The sequence below is a fragment of the Cannabis sativa genome, chromosome 4 (genome assembly GCF_029168945.1).
Source record: "Cannabis sativa cultivar Pink pepper isolate KNU-18-1 chromosome 4, ASM2916894v1, whole genome shotgun sequence".
Taxonomy (NCBI): Eukaryota; Viridiplantae; Streptophyta; class Magnoliopsida; order Rosales; family Cannabaceae; genus Cannabis; species Cannabis sativa.
In genome coordinates, this window is record NC_083604.1 from 77,106,150 (window position 1) to 77,131,432 (window position 25,283).

Genomic DNA, 25,283 nt, shown 5'->3' on the forward strand with positions numbered 1-25,283 from the left:
GTTTCCATACAACTCAAAAATTCGAGTTGCAAAATAACAATCAGTTGTATTGATTTTCAACTTGATAGATTGATCATACTTAATCTTCTTCCTCAGGTAGTAAAATGACATATCAATATGCTGCAAAATGAAAAAAAAAATATCAAACAAAAAGAATAATTGCTTTCTTATATGCATTCCTTACTTATGCAAGTATGAGAAAATTAATTCCTAAGATAAAACTAACAAACTAAAAAATAACAATTAAAAAAAAAAGAATTGAGGATACGCCTTACAATATCAATGACTAATAATAGTCAGTCACCATAATCATGGAAAGTTATAAGTAAATGTCTGATATTGATATACTAAATAGTGAGTATAAGACTATTTATGCACTTTGAAAGACCAAAAAGGTAGCATATATTAAGTCTGAAATGTAAATTGCCTCTTCACAAGTAACATAGACAATGTGTATACATAAAAAATTATGTAAGATCTGAACTTCATAATTTTTATTTTCATAATTTCTGATTTAGTGCAAAGTACTTTGCAGTAGGCTTTTCTTTTTATTTTGACAAAGTGATCAAAAGCACAATAACATAAACTTCCTAAGAATGGAACTAATCATATTCTAAGAAATGACTAACAAAATAGTTGGAACGAGAAATTAAAGCACTAATCTCAGTCAAAATTCTCCAAGTATGAAAAAATTATCACAAAATATATGCATTCTTTACTTATGCAAATATAAGAAAACTAATTAATTCCTAATACAAAACTAACAATCTAAAAATTGACAGTTAGGATGTTGAAGAGAGCATTTTGGTCCTCCCCTTGAGTAGTGAAAGTTGAGTGTAGAAATCAACAAAATAAGAAAGGAGAGAAGAAGTACCTCTAGCCAGGGAACCATCCTTCAGGGTAATGGATCTTATGAGGTTATTTTTTTCCTACTCGAGGCTTTGTGATGGAAGAATTTGCTGTTTTTATCCCCAGACTTGAGCTAATTGACTCGAGATCTTTATTTCCAGTAAATTTTATTTTTGTGTAAGAGACTATCCAATTTGGATTGTAGAGATTTGGCTTTGGAAAGATCCCAGGTAGTAGGATTGTTGGATTGAAGAAAGAGGTCAAGGTCTTTCTGAGTGGTATTGATCTGCTGTTTAAGGGAATTCTGACCTATGTTCCATCTTCTAATATCCTGAATACAACTATTTTGTCAAGAGATGAAATCAGAAAGGGTGAAGGGAAGATTATATAGTTTGGACTTGGACCATGAGGAGTTGACCAATGGTAAAAATGTTTATTAGTGAGCCAATAATTTTAAAAAATGATATTGTTAGGATTCTTAGGTTTCCTAAGGTCATCGTCTAGAGTGATCTTTGAAGATCTATGATTAGACCCATAAAACCCAAGATGGAAGAGGGAGGCCACGGGAAAAAGAGACTGTCAGGGATTGTTGGCGATACTCCAGTCGAGCCGCTCAAGGAGTGGGTCATGCTTCCAGGTTTATTTGTTATCAATATGAGTGAGGGGTAACAAGTTATTCTTGTAAAGGAAAGACTGGAAATTAGTTATGGCATGGTTTGGGGGACTGGTATTAGTATTTTTATCGTTAATTGAAAAATAATCATTAAAATCACCATAAATAAGCCACAGTAAATTAGGAGCATGATCAAAAAGTCTATTCAAAAGAGCCCAAGGGGGATCCATAGAAACCAGAAAAGTGCCAATTCATTTCATCATTAATATTAACAATACAATCTATATGACTAAGGGAGTAAGTTAAAATATTAACATTAATATTATTGTTCTACAAAAGTAAGAGTTCTCCCCCTAAATCGCTCCTAGGAACTTTGAAAGCATTATTAAAATCTAGTCTCTTCTTGATGCGAGTCCATGACCAGAGGTGAGCTTGGTTTCCATGACAAAAAATAAAATGGGTTGGTGTGGCTTCACTAACAGGGAGAGATTTCGAAATGCCTGAGGACTCCCTAGACCTCGAGCATTCCAACTTAGCAGACTCATTTTCCTCGGCGGGGTTGCGAAGCAACACCCGCCATTTCTTCAAGGGTAAAGATGGAGGGGACAACAACATAATCAGTCTGAGCAACTCGAGCATGTTTGAGCATGCTCCTGACAGAATTTCCCACTTGAGCGTTTTGCATGTGGTGAAAGGCCTTTTGGTTCCAATAGTGGTAGTGGTGGTGGCAACATTTGGTTCCTGGATAGTAATGCCCCTGCTCTGGGGCATGGGAGTAGTGGAGGTTGGTGGAGTATGGGCATCATGAATGGCTATTCTTTTTTCTTTGTCAGTGTGAGTGATCAGAGAAGTGACCATAAGAGGGGAGGGTGAGAGAGTGGAAAAAGTCATATTCAATCCAGCTGGGGGGTATGCACTTCAGTAGGAGCAGCAGTTATATCATGATTGAGGGTTGGGACAGTGAAGTCAGATGCAAGGTTCAAAAATTGATCAACTGCCTGCTGAAGGCCTTGGTCAGAGTCATTGCCATGGGACTGATATTCATCAATTGGGGTGGAATTAGAGAGATCAAATGGGTTCTTTTTAAACTGGGATTTGACAGGGACACGGAGGGTTTCCTTATAACCAAGTTCAGGGGGAACTGCAAAGTTATCACATCTCATGAGGTATCTCCCACATTTGTTATAAGTGTGGTTGAGCATGCCACAGAAATAACAAAAATTTTGCAGTCCCTCATATTTAAAACTTAGCCATTTAGTTTTGGCGATCTTACAAAAACGGATGTTCATACCACGCCTAAGAGGCTTGGTGACATATAGGAGGATTTTGATCCTAAGGTAAAGACCGAAACTTTCAAGTAACGAAAGGGGGTAAGTTTCTATAAGGTCCCCAAGCTCATCAGCGATGAACTGGGCAAGTTGGGGGGATTTTTGGCCAAAAGGAATGTAGTGAGCTTGGATCCAGAAAGGGACGAAATAGAATTGGTCTGGTGTGAGGGTGTCAAGGCCTTCTAGATTGGCGAAGATCATGAGGCTTTTGTCGAAGTGCCAAGGTTGGTCTTCCAGAACCCTTCAACGGTCTCCTTCACACTAGAAGGTGGATAAGAACAATCCTAAGTGATACTCAGAGATAGTGGTTGGGAAACGGAGAGTCCATGCCTCAGTCATGGCTTTCTCGATCCAGTTGGGCTTAGGATATTTAGAAGTGAGAATTTTGATAACAAGACAGTGGGAATCGGAGGATATTTTAGAGTTAAGGGAAACATGATCGAAGACATGGATGAGGTTTTCTTCTTTACTGAGTGAGAGGGTGGTAGGTGGGTTCTGGGACGAGGAAGACGCCATAGGAGAAGGTTGAGAACTTAGGTAAGTGAAAGCTAGAAAAGGTGTACATGCAGAATCATCAACCCAGATCTTTAAATAGTAAAAAGTAAAGTGAAGAGACAATATCTGGAGATGAAGAGTTTTGTTGGAGAGAGAAAAGTCAGTGCCTGTCTGCTCAGATCCCGCCTGAACTTGATTTTCCTTTAAAATATATGAGACAAATAGAGCAAAACAAAATTCTAATAAATTCTATATATTAAATGTATTTTATGGGTAATTTCTCTCATATGATACTACAAAAAATCTTACTTTTAGTCACAGCAAAACTTGTGACTAAAAGTAAGAAATTTTTGACTAATTATAAATCAGCATTCCTACGTTGTGATTAAAAGGGCCGTGACTAAAGGTATTAGTCACAAAAATTACAATTTGTTGTGACTAAATGTATTTTTAGTCACAATACTTGTTGTGACTAAAACTAAATTAGTGACAACTTGTATTTAAATACTATGTTTTAGTCACAAGTAACATTTTTTTATAGCTAAATGTGACTTTTGTCACAAAAAAATTACATTGTGACTAAAAAATTATCACAAAAAATTACAATTTTTTGTAGTGTGAAAATTACCTCTCAGTTGTGCTAAAAATCTCCACCCATGCTGTAACAAAAAACAAAAAACATATGCAACAATCTAGAACCACAAATAATTGAGTGGTGCAGAAGACTCGATTGGACTATAAGAATAATTTTACCAAATTTTCTCAACAAAAATAATGACTTCTTCCAAAAATAAAATAACAAATAAAATTTCTTGTTTTTGTGCAATTTACGAGTATCTATCTTTACATCATCTGCAGTACATAAAAGTAAAAAAGAGATTTTTTTTTTTTTTTAAAAAAAAAAGAAATGAATAAGTAGATTTTCAAATATATTTGTGGTCATCAAGAGAATGAATGAATATATATGGAAGAGCCAATATAATATATGCTTATGGGTTTGTCACTTCTATAGATTTAGCTTTAGGCTACCATATTTATCAGAATAATGTACTATATATTCAGAATTATTAATTTTACACATAAAATATATAGAGCATTGTCTTTGATTTTGGGTATAACCCTATACCTAAAAATATAATATACAAATAGAACAAATTAATAACAACCAACTATCCTTAATAAAAACCAACTTGGCAACTGTAATTAATTAAAAAATAAGTGTCTTATTTTCTTTTAATTTTTTTTTTTGGGGGGGTGGGAAACCAAAGCAGACTTCTGAGTTTTATGGCCCACAGATTTGAGATCATGAATTTAGACAGTAATATATAAAACCATGTATATGAAATTAATCTCTTCATCTGAAGAATTAAGCTAGTTGGCTGAGCAATCAAAAAAATAAATTAGAACATATATCAATGCATATATAACAATATATACATGTATTAAAGGAAAAAAAAAGTTAAAAATAAACAAAGCTTAAAGGCTCTTGGTTAGGCTTTGGCCACGTCCCATAGAATCACAGTGCAATTACTTGTGCATGCATTGGTTAGGGAAGACATAAGCTGTCGTAATAGTTTATTATATTACATATCTTTGATTTTCTCATTCTTTTTAAATTAATAAAAATAATAGTTAATATCATTTTAGACTTTGTATTAGGTTCTCTATTTTATAAAATAATAAATTTAATCTTATATTTTTCAAAATAGTATAAAAAAATTATCTGAACTTACATTTTATTTTTTTTAACATAATCACATTGAAGATTATTTTTAACATAAATAGATGTAAAAAAAATATACTTAATTTTATTATAATAACTTTAGATTGAGTTATTATCAATTTTTATTTTGACACATATTGTGGACAATGTCCCACATGGAATAAATGGTAGAGAATTGAGCCATATATAAGAACATGGGCTACTCCACTCATTGCCAATTGGTTTTGAGATGGAACCCCATGATTCTCAACATGGTATCAGAGCATAGATCCGCAGCTATACAGATAGAGTCATCATCTTGAGGGGGAATATTGTGGACAATTTCCCACATGGAATAAATGGTAGAGAATTGAGCCATATATAAGAACATTGGCTACTCCACTGCCAATTTGTTTTGAGATGGAACCCCATGATAAATCAGTTTATCGTACTATTTTCTACCATTTTAATTTAGAAAATTTATGATTTATTTTGTCATTTAAAAAAGAAAAAGAGAGTTCAATCGTTAATTTTTGTAAAATACAGAATTTAAAATGTTATTTACTTTAAAAATAATAATAATAGTTTAATTAATTAATTAATTAATAATAATAATAATATAATGTGTCTTGGAAATTGATATTTTGAGTTCCTGAAGTAGCTAGAACATCGGTTTAGTTTAGTGGTGGTGGTGGCTTTATTAATATTAGGTTAGATAATATTAAGAATTGAATTAAGAAAGATTATAAGTAGGTCACGAGATATTCCTGATCTACCACGATTAATTAGTTTCCCAATTATGGGAATAAAAATAAACAAAATATAATATATATTGACTTAAGGCTTTAATTTGTTTCCCAATTTGTCATATACATATAAATATAAGATTATAATCCCTTGTGTCAGGCTAAGAGAAGAAAAAGGTAACACATTCAAACGTGGCCACACAACACATTTACATAATTTAATTAGTTTAAAAATGAAAAAGACTACTAGATGCTTCATCAATAATACTCATTAAAAAAAAAATGAACATTGAATCCACCCCATCAAAATTAGAAATGTTCATTCCAAATCAATATATGACACCCGGGCTTGTCAAAGCTTACTTTGGAAAATCTTGTATAATATTGTATATTTATACATATAGATCTATATATTTACATGAGAGGAGTGAGTAGTGAGGAGAAAAGAATATTAAACTTCATACTTAAGTGAGTGTAATCATATTCGCATTAATGCACTAAATATCATCATAATTATACAATTAAGAAAGGAGAGTACTATTAAAAGTGAAGTTTCACTACAAGAAAGGAGACCTTTTATCCCACTTTTATCCTTAACAAAAATAAAAAGTGGGATAAAAGATATGTTACAACTTTTTATCCCACTTTTAGATTTGGCATCTCAAAAATAATATATAATATTTTTTTAGACAAGGGCCCTGTTTGGTTGAACATTAAAAAAAAAAAAAACCATAGTAAAAAATGAGTTAAAGATTGAATTTTTATTTACCAACCAAACAAGCTCCAAATGACTTATGTATATCAAGGGCCTTGTTTGGTTGGTAAGTTAAAAATCTATTTTTCTCTCTTAAAGTAGGATAAAACAATAGCAAGTGCCAAACAGGCTTTAGTTAAACCCTTTTATCCCGGTTTTTTGCTAAAAACCGGGATAAAAGGGTTTAACCCAAAACCCTTTAATTCACTTTGGATGTATTCTTTTATCCCGGTTTTTTGGTTAAAAACCGGGATAAAAGCTTTAGGTAAATAAATTGCCCCTTAGTCGTCTCACACCATAACACGCTGCCGTCAGACCACAACCCTAGCTTCCTCTCAATCGCAAGTGCGATTTTTCTTCTTCTTCTTCTTCTTCTTCTTCTTTTTTTTTTTTATTTTTGCCTTGGTTGTACAGTAACTCTTTTTTTTTTCAAGTAGGAAGGAGAACACTCATCTCCATCAGCATCACTAAAGGAAGAAGAAACACATTTTCAGGTACAATAACTTCCTCTTTTTTTCATTTTAATGACTTTTTTTTATCAAAAAACATTTTTTTTGCTTCTATCTTTACATTGAAATGTTAAATATACCAATAAAAATTATTTCTTTCATATTTTTAGGAAGAAAAAAAGTGAGTTTGTGAGTGGGTATGATTGAGTCCGAAAATTTAAGAAAATTTTAAGTGGGTTTGTGAGTGGGTATGATTAAATATTTGTTTGTTTATTTTTTTTTTAATAAAATACATTGAATATTATTTTTTTTTGTTACTTTTTATTTATTTCTAATTTAGTATTATTGTTGAATTAATATATTTAGTTCTAATCATATATATGTATTTTTTTGAGTAATTTATTTTATTTAAATTAGAATGTTATAATTACCCACAAATAATGTGCACCTATGCTAGAAATTAAAATTTATTTTACACCTAGAATTAGAATATGTTACAATATTATTTTTTTCAAAAAAAAAAAAGAAAAGAAAAAGAATGTTGTAGTTAAATAATGTGTAATGTGTAGGTAAATTAGAAACTTAAATATATTTTTAAAATAATTTTTGTTTAAAAGAGTGATTAGTTTTCAATTGCTCTAATATATTGATATTGAGAAAGTCTTAGTAACTATAGTCTACTAATTATATAAATAATTTAATTTGTGCTTGTTTATACTTAATTGTAGATATATTAAGTGATTTTGTGGTGATTTTTTTTTTTATTTTATTTCTAAGAGCTTCAAGAATATTATTTTAAGTAGTTATTAGTTATTATTCTTACTTAGTTGGAAAAATCTCTAGTACTTTTTTATTTTGTATGCTAGAACTTTGTAGAAAATTTAAATTATTTGAAATTGTATTAAATAATATACAATTATCCTAAACTCAAATAGATTTTAGAGATTTTTTTATCTAAAAGAGTAATAGTTTTCAAAAGGATATATTATATTGGATATTGTAAAATTTTTAGTTATATAACGATTATCTACTAACTATATGTGAATAATTTTTAATTGTGTTTGTTTAAACTTAAATATAGATGAATTGGGTGACTTTGTGGTGATTTTGGTTTTGATTTCTAAGAAAGTAGTTACTAGATACTATATTTACTTAGTTACATAACTATTTAGTTACTAGTTATATATGTATGAGCTAATTATTACCATTATAATTTAACTTTTATTGAAACTTTTTATATTATATTTAATATTTTAGGTTCTGGTTCGTTATTGGAAAACAAAGTAAAATTTCGGTGATCATTAATAACTTTTTAGAGGTACGTTATTTGCTTATTTATTTTTACTAATTATCAAAATATTAGAGGAGTTTGAATATATTAGATATTCATTTGTAGTGAAGTAGGTTCTGAGATATACTATACTGTGGTGAACGCAGAATTAATATATACATGCTATATATTATGATTATTATGTCTTGTTTCCCAATTTGTTGTATTGTTTTTGTTGTATGTTAGGTACTTATGAAATTGGGAAATGTCATAAAAAGAAGGAAAACTCTGCCCAATTTTTTTTAGGATTTGATAAATGAACATATTTTTTTATTATTTGATTAAAAAGCATGCTTAGGAATGTATTTGAAACTCTTAAGTTTCTTACAACTTGTTTATTAGGAAATCATTTTTTAATTTTTAGAATAGATAAATCATGGATGAATGATAGAAGAGAAACACCACAATTTTAAGAAGAATACAACAATCTTTTAGAGTTTTGCCTAAAGAAGCCACCCCCGTTTATCAATATTGGAAGGGTAAGTTTAGAGCTTTAGATTACTATGTACTAACTTACATTCGTCTTGTTAAATGCTATTATGATTATTTTGTCTTGTTTCCCAATTCGTTGTGTTATTTTTGTTGTATTGTTAGGTAATTATGAAATTGGGAAATGTCATAGAAAGAGGGAAAACTCTGCCCAATTTTTTTTAGGATTTGATAAATGAACATATTTTTTATTATTTAATTAATAAGCATGCCTAGGAATGCATTTGAAACTTTTAAGTTTCTTGCAACTTATTTATTAGGAAATTATTTTTTCATTTTTAGAATAGATAAATCGTGGATGAATGATAGAAGAGAAACACCACGATTTTAAGAAGAATACAACAATCTTTTAGAGTTTTGCCTAAGAAGCCACCCCTATTTATCAATATTGGAATGATAAGTTTAGAGCTTTAGATTACTATGTACTAACTTACATTCGTCTTGTTAAATGCTATTATGATTATTTTATCTTGTTTTCCAATTCGTTGTGTTGTTTTGTTGTATTGTTTTGTATTGTTTTCCAATTCGTTGTGTTGTTTTCTAATTATTTTAGAATTTTTTAAATGTTCAACATTTAAATCCTATTGAAGTCATAAAAGAAAAAAATAAATATATACTCCTCTTTATTATAAATACGAACATATAAAAATACTTTCCTTTTAATTAGTTTTAAATTTTTAATTTGACAGCTTGGCAACCTATTCCAATGTTGTGAGGAAGAACATCTCGCAGCGCTTCGATAATAGTGGTTAAATCAATTACTTCCTTATTTATAAATATTGATCAGTAGTATTTTATTGTATTTTTTTATACACTAGAAATTTATTGTGTGTAGTATTTTAGAGAGATTTGTATACAATGTAAAATATTATTTATTAATTCAAGTTACTAATTATCATTGTTGTTTTTAAAAATTATTTTAATCATTTAATTTTTAGTTAAATTTTTTATACATATTCAATATAATTATAAATATAAAAATTAAATTTAATAATTATTGCAAAAATATAAATGCAATAAATTTAAAAGAAAAAAAAAATGTGAAACACCTAAATTGGATAAAAGGTCACCTTTTAAGATCTTTTATCCCGTTTTTTTTAAAAAAAAAAAGTGGGATGAAAAATGACCTTTTATCCCGGTTTTAAAATAAAATCTGGGATAAAAGATACCCTTTTATCCCGGTTCTTATGAGAAAACTGGGATAAAAGGATACTTTTTATCCCGCTTTTCTCATAAGAACCGGGATAAAAGGGTATCTTTTATCCTGCTTTTTTATTAAAACCGGATAAAAGGTCCCTTTTAATCCTCAGCTTTTTCAAGACTTTTATCCCATCAGATATATCCCGGTTTTCATTTTAGCGAAAACCGGGATAAAAGGCCTTAAAAACCGGGATTAAAGGCCTTTGTTTGTAGTAGTGTTTGAAGGATAGAGAAGAAAATAGATGTTAAAATTAGCATCCTCTATTTATATCCTCTCTACTAAATAGGATTGTCTCTAATTTTTATTTTTATGGGGCTTACGTTAAAATTAAAAAAAAAAATAAATACCATTTTTGTAAAAGTTACCAATTAGACTTTTTGTTTTGTAGGAAAAAAATAGACCCCATATTTTTTAAACTGTAAAAATAAAACTATAAACTTAATTTTTAACAATTTTATTTTTTTAATATATATAACCAACTTTAAGACAATTTCTAATACAAAAAGATACAAAAAAAAAAAATGTAACTAATTTTGACATAATATCTTCATATCAGATTATTATTAAGTTTTATTTTGACAAAAAATTAGTTCAGGATCCTATTTGTACAATTTAAAAAATACGGAGGCCATTTTGTCATTTAATAAAATAGAGGGTCCAATTGATAACTTTTGCAAAATACAAGGTCCAAAATAGTATTTACCCTTTAAAAATGAATCTTTTATTTTATAAATAAAATTAAATTCAAATACGTTATTAAATTATTTTTCTAGCAAAAAAAAATATGAAAAACCTTATAGACTGATGTTAAACGAAAAACTTTAAAATAAACCTCTGGGATATAGGAGCATTGAGCAATAGCCTCGACTGCCCTACCCAGGCAACCCTACTACCAAACCTAGTGTAAATGTGTACTTGGGTGCGAGTATACTACTAAAAGAAAATCTCTTATATTGTACTTCATATTTATATAGGGCTGATTGCGATATAACCTTCAATACTTTCACTTTGCTGACACTTAACCCCAAAAACTCAAATTTTGGCGATAAAACCTCCAAAACTAGGAAACTGTTAACAATTTACTATTTTCATCTATTTTAAATGTTAAATGCCATATTGGACTATTCATGTGTACATCTACGTGGAGACAATATACACGTGGTACAATTTTATTAGTCAACATAAAAAATTATTTAAAAAATTGTAAAAAAATACTTAAAAATAAATTTAGTTTGAAGGGTATAAATTATAAACGATAACAACCCTAATTAGAAAACTTAATTCCCTTTTTCTTTCATCCTCACTTGACATTCTCTCTCTCTCTTCTCTCTGCATTTGTGCAGCAGCCACTTGCACAACGGGACTGTCGTGCTCAAATCAACCATGCCCTAAGAGGACCACACATCACCGTCCTCAGACCCAAAAAACCCTAAGGGCACACAGCTCGGGATCACGGGGTTAAGACCTCCAAGTGATGGTGAAGCCATTCACGACTTCCACTTCTTCTATTGATGGCTGAAGACACCCTCCGGCGTTGGGCCGAGCTCGACATGACGGGAGAGAAAGGGTCCGAGAGCGAGAGAGGGATCAGTGGACATAAGTTCTTGGGGTTTTGTGGCTCGTGGAAGTCAGCCTCCGTTTAGCCCTTCATCAGACGAGAGTGGCCCCAACGAAAAAATTGAGAGAGATGGATAGAAAGAGAGTTCGAGCGAGGGTGAAAACAGCGAGAAGGCGGAGAGAGATATGGGGATTTTTGGTTTTTTCCAAGGGCTGCAAGGATGGAGGTGTGGTCCGTTTGGACCACCGACATCGGCGATGGTTGGTTTATGGTATGGCTACCGCAAGTAGAAGAGAGGAGAAAGAGATGAGTTAGGTTTTCAAATTAGGGTTTTCTAATTTTTGTTTTATACAATTTCTTCTTTTTTCTATTTTATTATTAAATTAAATTTTTGATGTAAAAATAAAATGTCAATTAACATTTTAGGACCCCAAATATTTTTTAATATCAATTTAGAATAATAAAATAATTTCTCTCATTCAAAATATACTTTTGGCAAAAATAATTATCAAAAACTATATATATTTTTTTAATTTCAAATTATTTTTTTTATTTTTTAAATAATTTTTTATGTGGACCAATAAAATTATACCATGTGTATATCGTATCCACGTAAATGTACATATAGACAGTCCAACATGGCATTTAACATCTAAAATAGATAAAAAGTGTAAATTGCTAATAGTTTTCTAGTTTTGATGGTTTTACTGTTAAAATTTTAATTTTGAGAGTTAAGTGCAAGCAAAGTTAAAATATTAGAAGTTATGCCGTAATTAACCTATTTATATATTTGCTCTCATAAGAATTACACAGTTAAACGTGTGTGAATGAAAGTATATTAAAATGTTCTAATATTGTAAAATAAAAAAATAAAAAAACCTTCACATTGAAGGAGTGTAGAATTTGATTCCAAAATCTATGGAATAAATTACCATGCATAATTAGGTTAGAAATTTCACATTCAAATATCTAAAGAGCTAGGGCAATTTAAATCTCAGTATTACCCTCACTCTAGGAGAATAGGCAGGTAATCAGCAGCCTAGCTAGTAGGTCAAAAAAAAATCAATAATTTCATGTAACATAAAATACAAAAATTTATTAATCAAAAATAAACATAAATAATAATTAAGGCTTAATGAAGAAGAGTCGGCAAAGGAAATTTCAAAAAGCTTTAATGTAGGTAGCTAAAAATGTTGGGGTCACTTATGAGAAAACACTATACTACTGACCTCAAATGTGGAAGAGTGGAGGTAATAGTCAAATAGTACATAAGCATAAAAATAAAATAATAAAAAAAGAACATATCTATCTACTTTGATGACACTGTACCAATAATAAGAAAAAGTAATAAATTAATATTCCAAACAGTGATAATTATGCACAATCAATGTAAGCAAATAAGAGAGTATATATAGTTTAAAAAGTCAATATCATTGAAATTATAATTTTCTATTAAATAGACTAATTATTAACATAATTATTTACAAAATATTTTGGCAATTTCTCAAGTAGTCATTCTAAAAAAAGAGATTTTATACTAAACTGTGTACTAATAACAATATTACAGCTCAAAATAATTTTAAATATTATAATTATTTGATGTATAATATTATAATTTTTATGTAATTCATTATTTATATTTCTATTTATTTTTAAATAATTATATTTTTTTTTGTAAATTAATTATATAGAAAATATGCAGAAATAGAGGTGAGAGAGGAACAGTCTATTACGCCTAATTTCCATTCGTAGTTGCACTTAGTCAAGAAAAAAAAAATCACTCATGTAATTATATACAATGTACGTAGATTAGCATAAAAATTAAGATTCTAACTATCTGGAAGCCAAATTAAAAATTAGGATAATCCACAACTAATTGAGAAATATTTAGAGTATATTATAATTATCACATTTATTTACAACTTACAACAAACATGCATATATAAACATAAATTAGAAGGAGATAATGATGTTAATTAAGAACTTACTTAATTACTATATGTTAGAATGAAGAGAAAGGCACAAACACTAAAGATAAAGTCATTTTTTGCAGTAGAATTTGGCTCAGGCGCACCCAAAAAAAAACTACCCAGCCCCCTCGTACTACTGTAGAGAGAGAAAAAGAGACTGAATTAGAGAATCTGACACAAAAACACTAAAATAAAATAAAAAATGGTGTGGTGTGGACCAGCATTCTCTACTTTAGTTCCCTCACCCCACAAACTCTTTCTCTTTCTCTTATTAATGTTAATTGAGATTTAGAGTCACACTAATTGGGTTTTATAGTGTATAATAAAATATTCTTTAATTAATCTGGGAATTTGAAGTTGCAGCAAGATTCCGAGCAACGAAAATTAAGCAACCAAACCAGAGTAATGTCAGTTCAGCTACATACACATCATATGGTACTATAATAATAATAATAATAACAATAATAATAATAGAGTAGTGTTTTTACTTAATTTTCACACTTCAAATTATATCTTGAGATATTTTTTTAATAGTAATATTCTTTATAATTATAATATTATTTTTTGTAAATTTTTTAAAAATAATATTTATGGTATTCCAATTTACCAAATGTGTTTTAAGAATTTCAAACTTATTTTGTAAACTAATTGAAATTTTTTAAAAAATTTACATGATATTGTAGAAAACTGCCATGATATTATTTTTTTTTTTTAATTTCAATATATATTTCTTGATATGAAAATTGACGGTAATAAAATAATATAAGAGAATAATAATTATTTTTTTAGGGTTTTGAGAATAATTAAGAAGAGTTATGGACCAGGGGTGCAGGGTGTGTGAGAAGACTAACATGAGGCTGTCGGTTGGTTGTTAATTCTAGAAAGAAAGACTCAAATATTTAATATACTTACTCTTATATTGTCTTCTACTACTACAATCCATTTTAATTACACCAACCCAACTCTTCCTTTCTTTTTTTTTCTTCTTATTATTATTGCTATGGATTTTTATGCCCTTAATATTGGATGGCTGCTGGGAAACACTAAAACAAAAACTCCAATATTTTCTCTCACCTCTCTATAATATATACACCCCATTTCCATTTCCATTCCCATACCCCATCTTTTTCATCCTCTATCTCTTTATATTTATTATGATCATCACCACCCTAAATCTTAATTAGTTAAAATAACTAATAATATTGGTTTACTTGATATTTGTGGTGCAATTACAGCTTTGTCTCTCTTCAAATCTACATCTTAACTTATCAGGTAATTATTTTTTTCAGCTTTGGTAGGACCCACAAGCTATTCTGTTTGAGTCATGTGGAAGTTTTTATTTTTATTAGAATTAATTTCGTTATTTATTTTATCCAAATCCAAACCCATCTGCCAAAAATTAAACACTACTACTACTATTGGCTTTAGCTTACGTATATATTAACACAAGAGGTTTGAATTATATAAAATCAGTGGAGAAAGTTGGTGGGTTAGCACACAAAACGTCATATCAAAATTACAAAATATAAAAAAAGGAATAATATTTATAATAATAATAATAATCATCATCATCATCCCGACCCCCTTTGGTAATTAGCTAGCTAGTCTTATATTATATATTATTATTATTTATAAATATAGGATTAGATTGATTTTTCTTTCTTTATTTTATGTTCATTTCTAATTAGGGTTAACAAAAACATCCCCCCTCTCTCTCTCTATATCTCTCTCCTTCCTACATAGATATTTTTTTCAAAAGAAGGGCAAAAGGGAAGAGTAATATTAAGGTATGAGATTTATTATTAATGGAAGTAATAAGATCAGATGATGATGATGATGAAGAATTAGATTATAAAGAAAAAGGGATAATGCTAAACACTACTACTACTACTACAACTACTAATTCAAGTCTGGATTATAACTCACCCAATTCTTCTTCCCCAGTAGGATCACAAAAATTATTATTAACCCATAATAATAATAATAATAATAATAATAATATTAGTTTGATCAACCCATCTTCTCCTCATCATCAAACCCTAGCTAATTTCCCTAATCATAATAATAACCAATATAACATCTCTTATAGACCAAAACCAAATAAACCCAGAAATAATATCATTAGTAAAGATCATCATCATCATCAAACCGACCCAGATCCAATCAACCCATACCCAGTTGCTACTAGCGGATCAAATCTCAACACTACTACAGTGAACGCCTCCGCCTCCGTTTCCGCCTCCGCCTTGGCAGCAGTTTCTTCTTCTCCGATTCGATACAGAGAATGTCTAAAGAACCACGCAGCCAGCTCGGGCCGCCACGTTCTGGACGGCTGCGGAGAATTCATGCCGAGCGGAGAAGAAGGAACGGTTGATGCCATGAAATGCGCCGCCTGCGATTGTCACAGAAATTTTCACCGGAAAGAAATCGACGACGGCGGCGGCGGAGGAAGCGAGTCTCGAGATAGAAGAAACTCTTTAGTTATAATACCACCAGCTCAACATTATCACCGTCACCAATCCCATCATCATCATCATCCGTTTACATTACATGGTCTTTCATCGCCTCCACCACCGCAGATGACAGCTGGCGGAGCGGGATTCGTTCCGCCAGTTATGATGGCATTTGGCGGTGGTGGTGGTGGTTTGGCGGCAGAGTCTTCTAGCGAAGATCTGAACGCGTTACAATCGAATTACGTAGGCGGAGGAATGAGGGGGCAGCATCATCAGCATCATCATCAGTACTACTCGGGGCCGGGGCCGGAGCTGGGCGGGGGTAATTCTTCGAAGAAGCGGTTTCGGACTAAGTTTAGTGAAGAGCAAAAAGAGAAGATGATGGAGTTTGCTGAGAAATTGGGTTGGAAAATTCAAAAGCATGATGAGGAAGAGGTTCAAGTGTTTTGCTCGGATGTGGGAGTAAAAAGACAGGTTTTCAAGGTTTGGATGCATAATAATAAACAAGCTATGATCAAGAATAAGAAACAATTGTAAGCCTTATCATTAATTCTTCTTCTTCTTAATTAGAAAAAAATATATATTATTATTGTTAATGGTATATTAATTGTTGATTAATTAATTATGATCATAAAAGGAAACATTTGTGATTATATATGAAGTTATGTTATTAGATGATCATCTTGCAATTAAAATTAATTATTAGCCCTAATTCATGTGTTAATAGTAATTAGGGCTAGTTTTGAAACTAGATTATTAATTATATCATGGAACTTTCCTATATGTATTATTTTTCTGAATACTAGCTACATATACTACCTTAAAACACTTTTATGTAACAAATAAAGGAAAAAGGTAAAGAAAATACATTAACATATATAAAGGGGAAAAACTATATACATTTTTTGAAACATCTTTTTTTGGTCTTTTTGTATGTGATGAACGTGGAATGTCTTATATACTTTGATTGTGTTTTTGAGAATTGTAATGTCTCATGTTTTTTTTAACATATGGAATATAATAATGTCTTATACATGTTTGATGCAATATGACTTTGTTAATCTATATATTTCTTTTTCCAAAATTATTTTTTATAAATATAAATGAAGAGAAAATTGTGATGGTACACTACTATAGGTAGTATATATAATACAAAAAGGAGATATTTTGAATATTATTCAGAATAATATTGATATTTTTTTGTAGCTATATATAAGAGTGGTTCTATATTCACTATAAGAAATGTCATTTTTGCCAATACGGCAAAAATTAGTATTGCGCTGGTAAAATAGAATTCAATTGTGATGTGTTGGCAAATCAATGTTAGTATTAGAACTTTTACCAACATAAAATGAAAAGCGCTGGCAAAAATGACTTTTCCCAGCGCTTAAATGAACTGGTAAAAGTTAGATTTTAGCCACTGCAAATATACGCTGGTAAAACTTTGACCTCTTTGCCAGTGCAGTTTGCAAAATGTGCTGCTAAAAGTTACTTTTACCAGTGCAGTAGCAAACTGTACTGGTAAAAAGTGACATTTCTTGTAGTGATTACAAAAATCTTCCTTAACTAAAAAATAGAGTTCTCTTAAATTTATATTATTTCTCCAAATTAATTAGTTAATTTATAAAAAAAATTAAGCCCTACATTGATCTTAGCATATATATGACCAAATTTATGGAACCTAACTTGTGACAGTCAGTAGTCCTGTGATCCGTAAGGAAAAATATCGGGTAAGCTTTGCAATCCCACATCGCCTGGGGAAGGTCAAGTGTGATGATTCTGAGACTGTGTAAGTATGGAACTATACGATTGCAGAGAGCTTAAATAGATTGATTGATACTACCTATATCAACAAGGTGCATCTTGTTTTTCGGTAGCCCATCACGAAAGAACTCTACAGTTAAGTGTGCTTGGCCTGGAGCAATTTTAGGATGGGTGACCTCCTAAGAAATTTTCCCAGGAAGCGAGCGAGTGAGGACAAAGCATGCTGGAACACTCGTCACTACAAGAAATATCACTTTTACCAGCACATTTTTGTGCTGAAAAAATTTGGTATTGCACTGGTAAAATAGAATTTACTTGTGGTGTGTTAGCAAAAGGAGATTAGCAAATCAATGCTGGTAAAAGTTAGATTTTAGCAATGTATGTTGGTAAAACTTTGACCTCTTTATCAGTGCAGTTTGCGAAATGCGCTAGCTTTTAGTGCGTGTTGGTCTGTAAGGCCAGTCATCAGTCCATGAAACAGCCAGAATGACGTACTCGTGTATTAATATTAATGCACTTCTAGGCAAGTAGTTTTTTTATCACTGTATAGTAAGATATTTACCCTTAATTAATTTAGGGTGAATTTAGAATAATTCATGTCTAAAACTAGCTAATATTATAAGTACTTTAATTTCTTTGCGCCATTGTTCACATAATCATCAATAGGGGTAATCTGGACAGCTCATATTATAAGGTTCATAGAATTTAGACATTCCAAATATATTTGATTTAATTATAACATTTTTTTTAAGAGAGAGAAGAATAAGAAAATAACGAGGAAGATATGGAAGAATCAATATTATGAAGATGGGGGTCAGCTATAGCTGGAGACTATATAGAAAAGGAGAAAAAATAATGAAAGAAAATTAATAATCTGGGAAAACTGAATTGATTCACGTAAAATTAATAAATGGTATCAAGAAATTAATTATTACTTCTCAGAAAAAACATTTATGGCTGAATTATATACACATCTATCTTATTAGTTGAATGTTATTAAATGATCGTACGAAGTCTATAATATATACAACAAAACAAAAACATTTTACTCATCTCTACAAAAATGCTCTGAAAATTAATGGACCACTATACTAGTGTATTATTATGTTGAATTTTTCTTTTTTCAAAGTATTCATTAAATTAAATATGATTTGAGCCAAATATATATATATATAAATTTATATATTTAAAAGCTGTAGTTTACTAAAAGTTGCAATGTACACAAACATTATACACATTTAGATGCATTCATTTTACAAAGCTGGTACGGACATGTATATATTTATATGAAATGATTAAACTCTTATTTATTTTTATATTTGAAAGATTTTCTTACATAATAATCCATATGTATTGTAATAATAAAATTTAACATGTTTAAAATAAAATTTAAATAATTTATTTTTATCTTGTTTTTGCCATATTAAATTTTTATAAATTTTGAAAGATATCCTGAAGTGAGGAAAATGTTAATTTTGACAATATTTATCGATATATAATATGTGTATACATAAAGGAGCCCTTTACGGGTGTCTCCTGTTATTAATTACCAGTACACCTACCTATTATTATTAGTCTAGCTAGTGAGACCTACTGAGAGTAATTAATACTTTAATTGATTAGAATATTATAAACTAATTAAGATTCACACTAATTTAGGAGTAAATTACTAAATATTAATCTATGATCTATCAATTTCTTTTAGAAAAAATATATTTACCTGGAATCTAACATATAATATGTACATAATCATATAATGAATGTCTGGTTTATATATTGATATGGTAATAAATTAGCTCAAAATTATATTCCCATAAATATGGCAATAATTTTTTTAAATAATGAATAGGAATTAATTCATGACAAAACACATAATTAACTGATGCCATCCCTGCGATAGCTATAATTAATAATTATCTAAGAATGGACAACACATAATAATAACTAATTAAATGATCTTAATTTGTATAATACTTTTTTAATAGCTCTTCTGTAATAATTTTTAATTATGTGGAGACCTAGCTATAGCTAGTTCTTGCTAATTAAGTAGTATGATAATCAAGTAATTAATATCTCGAAAAAAGTATATATACATGAAAGACCGTGCAAATTGAGATCCCATGCTAATTAACTTATCATGAAAATGTTGTTATTAAAGGCTAATCTCGAGAGAAATTAATTCAGTTAATTTGGCAAAGTTAATTAAACAAGTTTTATCACTTCAAATGTTGTTACAATTAGTACATACAATATTGTGCAATAATTTATTATTATATTTAGCAGAATAATGAATAATAAGTATTTTTAAATCAGTAAAAAGATATATAGATTGCTTGAAATTAAATAATTGTTTAATTGGAATTACAAACATTATGTAAAGGAAAAACTGCTCAATTAGAATAAGATATAGTTATTAGTTAATGTTCTATCAACCAAAAAAAAAAAAAAAACTAGCAAAGATATCTATTTCCATTAATAATAATTAAGTAATGCTCTCGCTAATCAATTCATGTTAATATTCAAATTCTATAAAATAGTATGTATACCATAAAGTATAAATTATATATACCTTCATTAAATGTTATATGTAATTTCATAATATTGTTTCTACTCCAATTTTGTATAGGTATAATAAGTTAATGTATATATGATTATTATACTGCTACATAAACTTTGTAGCCTAATTTAATTAATATTACTGGCTAACAACTCTGTTCACCAAATCCAACCCGCCATTTAATTATACACATATACTTCTTGTATATATATATGTGGTGAATCCACAATTCACCTCATTCAAGAACACACAACAAAGAACATATCAACATAAACCAGAAATCGAAAATGCAAACCAGAAACCAGCAATGAATTCAAACCAGTAAGAACTTTTAAGCAAACAACAATTAAAGAACTTTAAGCAGATAAAATGGCACCTTTCTTTTACGAGGTTCGAACATAGATCAATGTAATCTATGCCTACATCCTCGGGAAACAATCAGCATACTTCTTTATTGATTAATCAAGAATGATTACAAGTGATTTGATCACAACAGAGAGGATCAATTACAGAAGGAGTATGCTGATTAATCAATAAAGAAGTATGCTGATTGTTTCCCGAGGATGTAGGCATAGATTACATTGATCTATGTTCGAACCTCGTAAAAGAAAGGTGCCATTTTATCTGCTTAAAGTTCTTTAATTGTTGTTTGCTTAAAAGTTCTTACTGGTTTGAATTCATTGCTGGTTTTTGGTTTGCATTTTCGATTTCTGGTTTATGTTGATATGTTCTTTGTTGTGTGTTCTTGAATGAGGTGAATTGTGGATTCACCACAAATGGTATCAGAGCAAGGTTAAGGAAAGAATTGACATTCAAGAATCGGTTCAAGACTCAAAGAACACAACCTGAAAATGTCATCAGCAAGATTCGAAGTTGACAAGTTCACAGGGACAAACGACTTCAGCTTATGGAGAATCAAGATGAAAGCTTTGCTTGTTCATCAGGGAATCTCAGAAGCTATCGAACCTAATCAACTTGAAGAACTAACAGATGTAAAGATCAAAAGAGACACAGAATCAAAAGCTCACAGTGCCATTTTACTAAGTCTTGGAGATGAGGTCCTGAGAGAAGTATCAGATGAAACTACTGCCTCTGGTTTGTGGATTAAACTTGCTTCCATCTACTTGAAGAAATCCCTAGCCAACAAACTGTATCTAAAGAAAAAGCTCTATGCAATGAGAATGGATGAAAGCAAAGAACTGAGATGTCACCTTGATGAATTCAATAGAATAGTTCTTGATTTGAACAACATAGGTGTCAAGATCGAGGAAGAGGATCAAGCAATTATTTTGCTGAGTTCTCTACCTAAAACCTATGAGCATTTCGTAGACACCATTCTTTATGGAAAAGATACATTGACAATGTCAGAGGTAAAGGCTGCACTCAACTCAAAGGAAATTCAAAAGAAAACTGATGACAGGGGAGATTCGAATGGTGATAGTCTGTACATTGGAAGAGGAAGACCTGACAAGAGAGAATTCAAGAATAAGTTTAGAAGCAGCAGTCAATCCAAGAACAAATCCAAATTCAAGACTGGGAAATTCTGTTACTATTGCAAGAAAGAAGGACACTTTCGAGATGAATGTAGAGCATTGAAAGCAAAGAATTCTAGAGGTAAAAGTAAAGAGAGAGGTGAAACTAATGTTGCAGAGGATGGATACGAATCAGCAGATGTATTGGTAGTGTCTAGCAAGGAATCAGGCAGAGAATGGATATTAGATTCTGGGTGCTCATTTCACATGACACCTCACAGAAATCTGTTCTGTGAATTCAAGGAGATACAAGGTGGAAATGTACTCCTAGGAAACAACAAAGCCTGTCAGATCAAAGGAATTGGATCTGTGTTGTTTACCATGCATGATGGCATCAAGAGGACAGTCAAAAATGTCAGGTATGTCCCTGAACTTAAGAGAAACTTACTGTCTATTGGAGAATTAGCTGCTAGTGGATGTTCTATTAAGATTGATGAGTCTTTAAGAGTAATAAAAGGCTCACTTGTAGTCATGAAAGGTGATATCAGAAATGGTATCTATGTTCTTAATGGGAAGGCAGTGTTGGGAACAGCAAATGCTGCTGTTAATGACAGTACTGGGGACAAAACTAGAATGTGGCATTTGAGATTAGGGCATGTGAGTGAAAGAGGTCTAATTGAACTAGACAAACAAGGTCTGTTAAGGGATAAGTTGAATGGGAAATTGGAGTTCTGTGAAGAGTGTGTTTTAGGAAAGAGTTGCAGGGTCAAGTTCCCTACTGGCATACATATCACCAAGGAACCACTCAACTATGTGCATTCAGATCTGTGGGGGCCATCAAGAACACAATCCCTTGGAGGTGCCAATTACTTCATGAGCATTATTGATGATTTCAGTAGGAAGGTTTGGGTTTTCATGTTGAGAAACAAGAGTCAAGCTTTGGAAACTTTCAGCAATTGGAGAAAGCTCATGGAAAACCAAACAGGTAGAAAACTAAAGGTTTTGAGGACAGACAATGGACTGGAATACTGCTCAGATGAATTCAAGGATTATTGTGCCAAAACTGGAATCAAGAGACACAAATCAGTGATTAAGACACCTCAACAGAATGGCTTGGCTGAGAGAATGAACAGAACCATTCTAGAAAGGGTTAGGTGTATGCTGAAGGGTGCAGGATTGCAGAAACATTTTTGGGGTGAGGCAGTGAAGACTGCATGCTATTTAATCAACAGGTGTCCCTCTGTTGCATTGAATTTCAAAACACCTCAAGAGATATGGACTGGAAACAAACCAAATTATGATCACTTAAAGGTTTTTGGTTGTCTTGCCTATGCTCATGTTAGACAAGACAAACTTGAACCTAGGGCCTTGAAATGTTTATTCCTAGGCTATCCAGATGGTGTGAAAGGATACAAGCTCTGGTGTTTGGAAGATGGTTATAAGAAGTGCATTATTAGTAGAGATGTAGTGTTCAAAGAGAATGAAATGGCTATGAGACCTGGACAGAATTCGATTTTGAATAGAAGGGTACAAGTTCAGGTGGATCAAGATGAACCAAGTCAAAACTGTGATACACCAGATGCACCACTGACAGAAACTGGGGAAGCTCGAGTTGAATCTGATGATGACAATGTAAATCAAGAAAATCTAAGTGATTACCAACTTGCAAGGGACAGAGAAAGAAGGGAAGCAAAAGCCCCAGATAGATTTGGTTATGCAGATTACTCTGCTTCAGAATGTACTGCTTTTGCCTTTGCTGCTGCAGAAGAGATTGAAAACTCTGAACCTCTCAGTTACACTGAAGCAATTCAGGGTAAGGCTAGAGAAAAATGGTTAATGGCTGTTAATGAAGAGATGAACTCTTTGATCAAGAACAAGACATGGATAGTGGTGAAAAGACCTAAAGGACAGAGAATCATAGGCTGCAAGTGGATTTTCAGAGAAAAAGAAAGTGACAATGGAACTGGCAAGGTCAGATACAAGGCAAGGCTTGTAGCAAAGGGATTCAGTCAAAAAGAAGGTATAGATTACAATGATATCTTCTCCCCTGTTGTCAAACAAACATCAATAAGAATCATGATGGCTCTGGCTGCTAAATTCGATTATGAGGTGGATCAGATGGATGTCAAGACTGCATTTTTGCATGGTATGCTAGATGAAGAAATTTACATGGCCATTCCAGAAGGGCTAGAAGTTGAAAACTCAGAAGACAAAGTGTGTCTACTCAAGAAATCCCTATACGGCCTCAAGCAAGCTCCAAGACAATGGAACTTAAGATTTGATGAGTTCATGATTCGAATTGGTTTCAACAAAAGCAAATACGATCCCTGTGTTTACTACAATGATCAAGTTTATCTACTTCTCTATGTAGATGATATCTTGATCATAGGTAAACTAAGGAGTGAAGTTGACAAAATCAAGATGAAGCTAAGTAGTGAATTCGATATGAAAGATCTAGGGAGGGCAAACAAGATACTGGGAATTGACATTATCAGAAAGAGACCAGAATATATCATGCTATCTCAGAAAAGTTATCTTCAAAAGGTTCTAGACAAGTTCAGCATGGACAAGGCTAAACAGGTAACATCTCCCATTGCTCCTCATTTCAAACTTACACAAGCTCAATCACCTAAAACTGAAGTAGACAAAAGATTCATGGATAACATACCATATGCATCATGTGTTGGGAGTCTTATGTATTCTATGGTATGCACAAGACCAGATTTGGCCTATGCAATGAGTGTTGTAAGTAGGTTCATTGCCAATCCTGGCACTGAACACTGGGCTGCAGTCAAATGGACTCTCAGATATGTCAAGGGAACCTTGGACATTGGTTTAAAATTTCACAAAGACAACATTTCTCCCTGTAATGTCACTGGCTATGTCGATTCAGACTATGCAGGAAGCATAGACACCAGAAGAAGCCTCACTGGTTACTGTTTTACAGTTCTAGGTGGATGTGTTTGTTGGAAATCTAATCTACAAAAGGTGGTTGCACTATCTACAACTGAAGCTGAGTACATGGCAGCCACAGAAGCAATAAAGGAAGCAGTTTGGTTGAAAGGATTTGTACAAGAAATGAAGATTAATGCCACTGATATCACTGTCTACTGTGATAATCAGAGTGCTCTTCATTTGATGAAGAATCCAATGTTCCATGAAAGAAGTAAACACATTGACATCAGACTCCACTACATCAGAGAAATTATTGCAAGTGGTGAAGTGCAAGTGAAGAAGGTTAAGACTGATGACAACCCTGCAGATGTGATGACCAAGTGTGTGACTTTAGCAAAGTTTAGACATTGTCTAAACTTGCTCAACATCACAACACTGCAGTGACAGACCTCCTCGGAGGTACCAGGAAACATTGAGCATGCATACTTTCAGACTTATGACTAAAAAGGTGGATAATTGTGGTATTTTTAGACATAAGTCTAAAATTCAGGACATGTGGCACTCTCGGATTGGACAAGTCAAATGTTAGTTTTGTTAGTTGGTTTAGGAGGGAACTCTCTTCATGTACTACACCTATATAAACTCTAAACCAAGACAA

At 31.3% G+C, this 25,283-nt stretch overlaps 1 protein-coding gene across 1 annotated transcript; it reads left to right on the forward strand.

The window, feature by feature from the left end:
* The first annotated feature begins 14,418 nt into the window (after positions 1–14,418).
* On the forward strand, positions 14,419–16,590 carry LOC115714430 (zinc-finger homeodomain protein 6). The gene has a single exon (XM_030643135.2). It carries the CDS (start codon positions 15,290–15,292, stop codon positions 16,472–16,474), a length of 1,185 nt encoding a protein of 394 aa, XP_030498995.2. The 5' UTR covers positions 14,419–15,289; the 3' UTR covers positions 16,475–16,590.
* Positions 16,591–25,283: the final 8,693 nt, after the last annotated feature.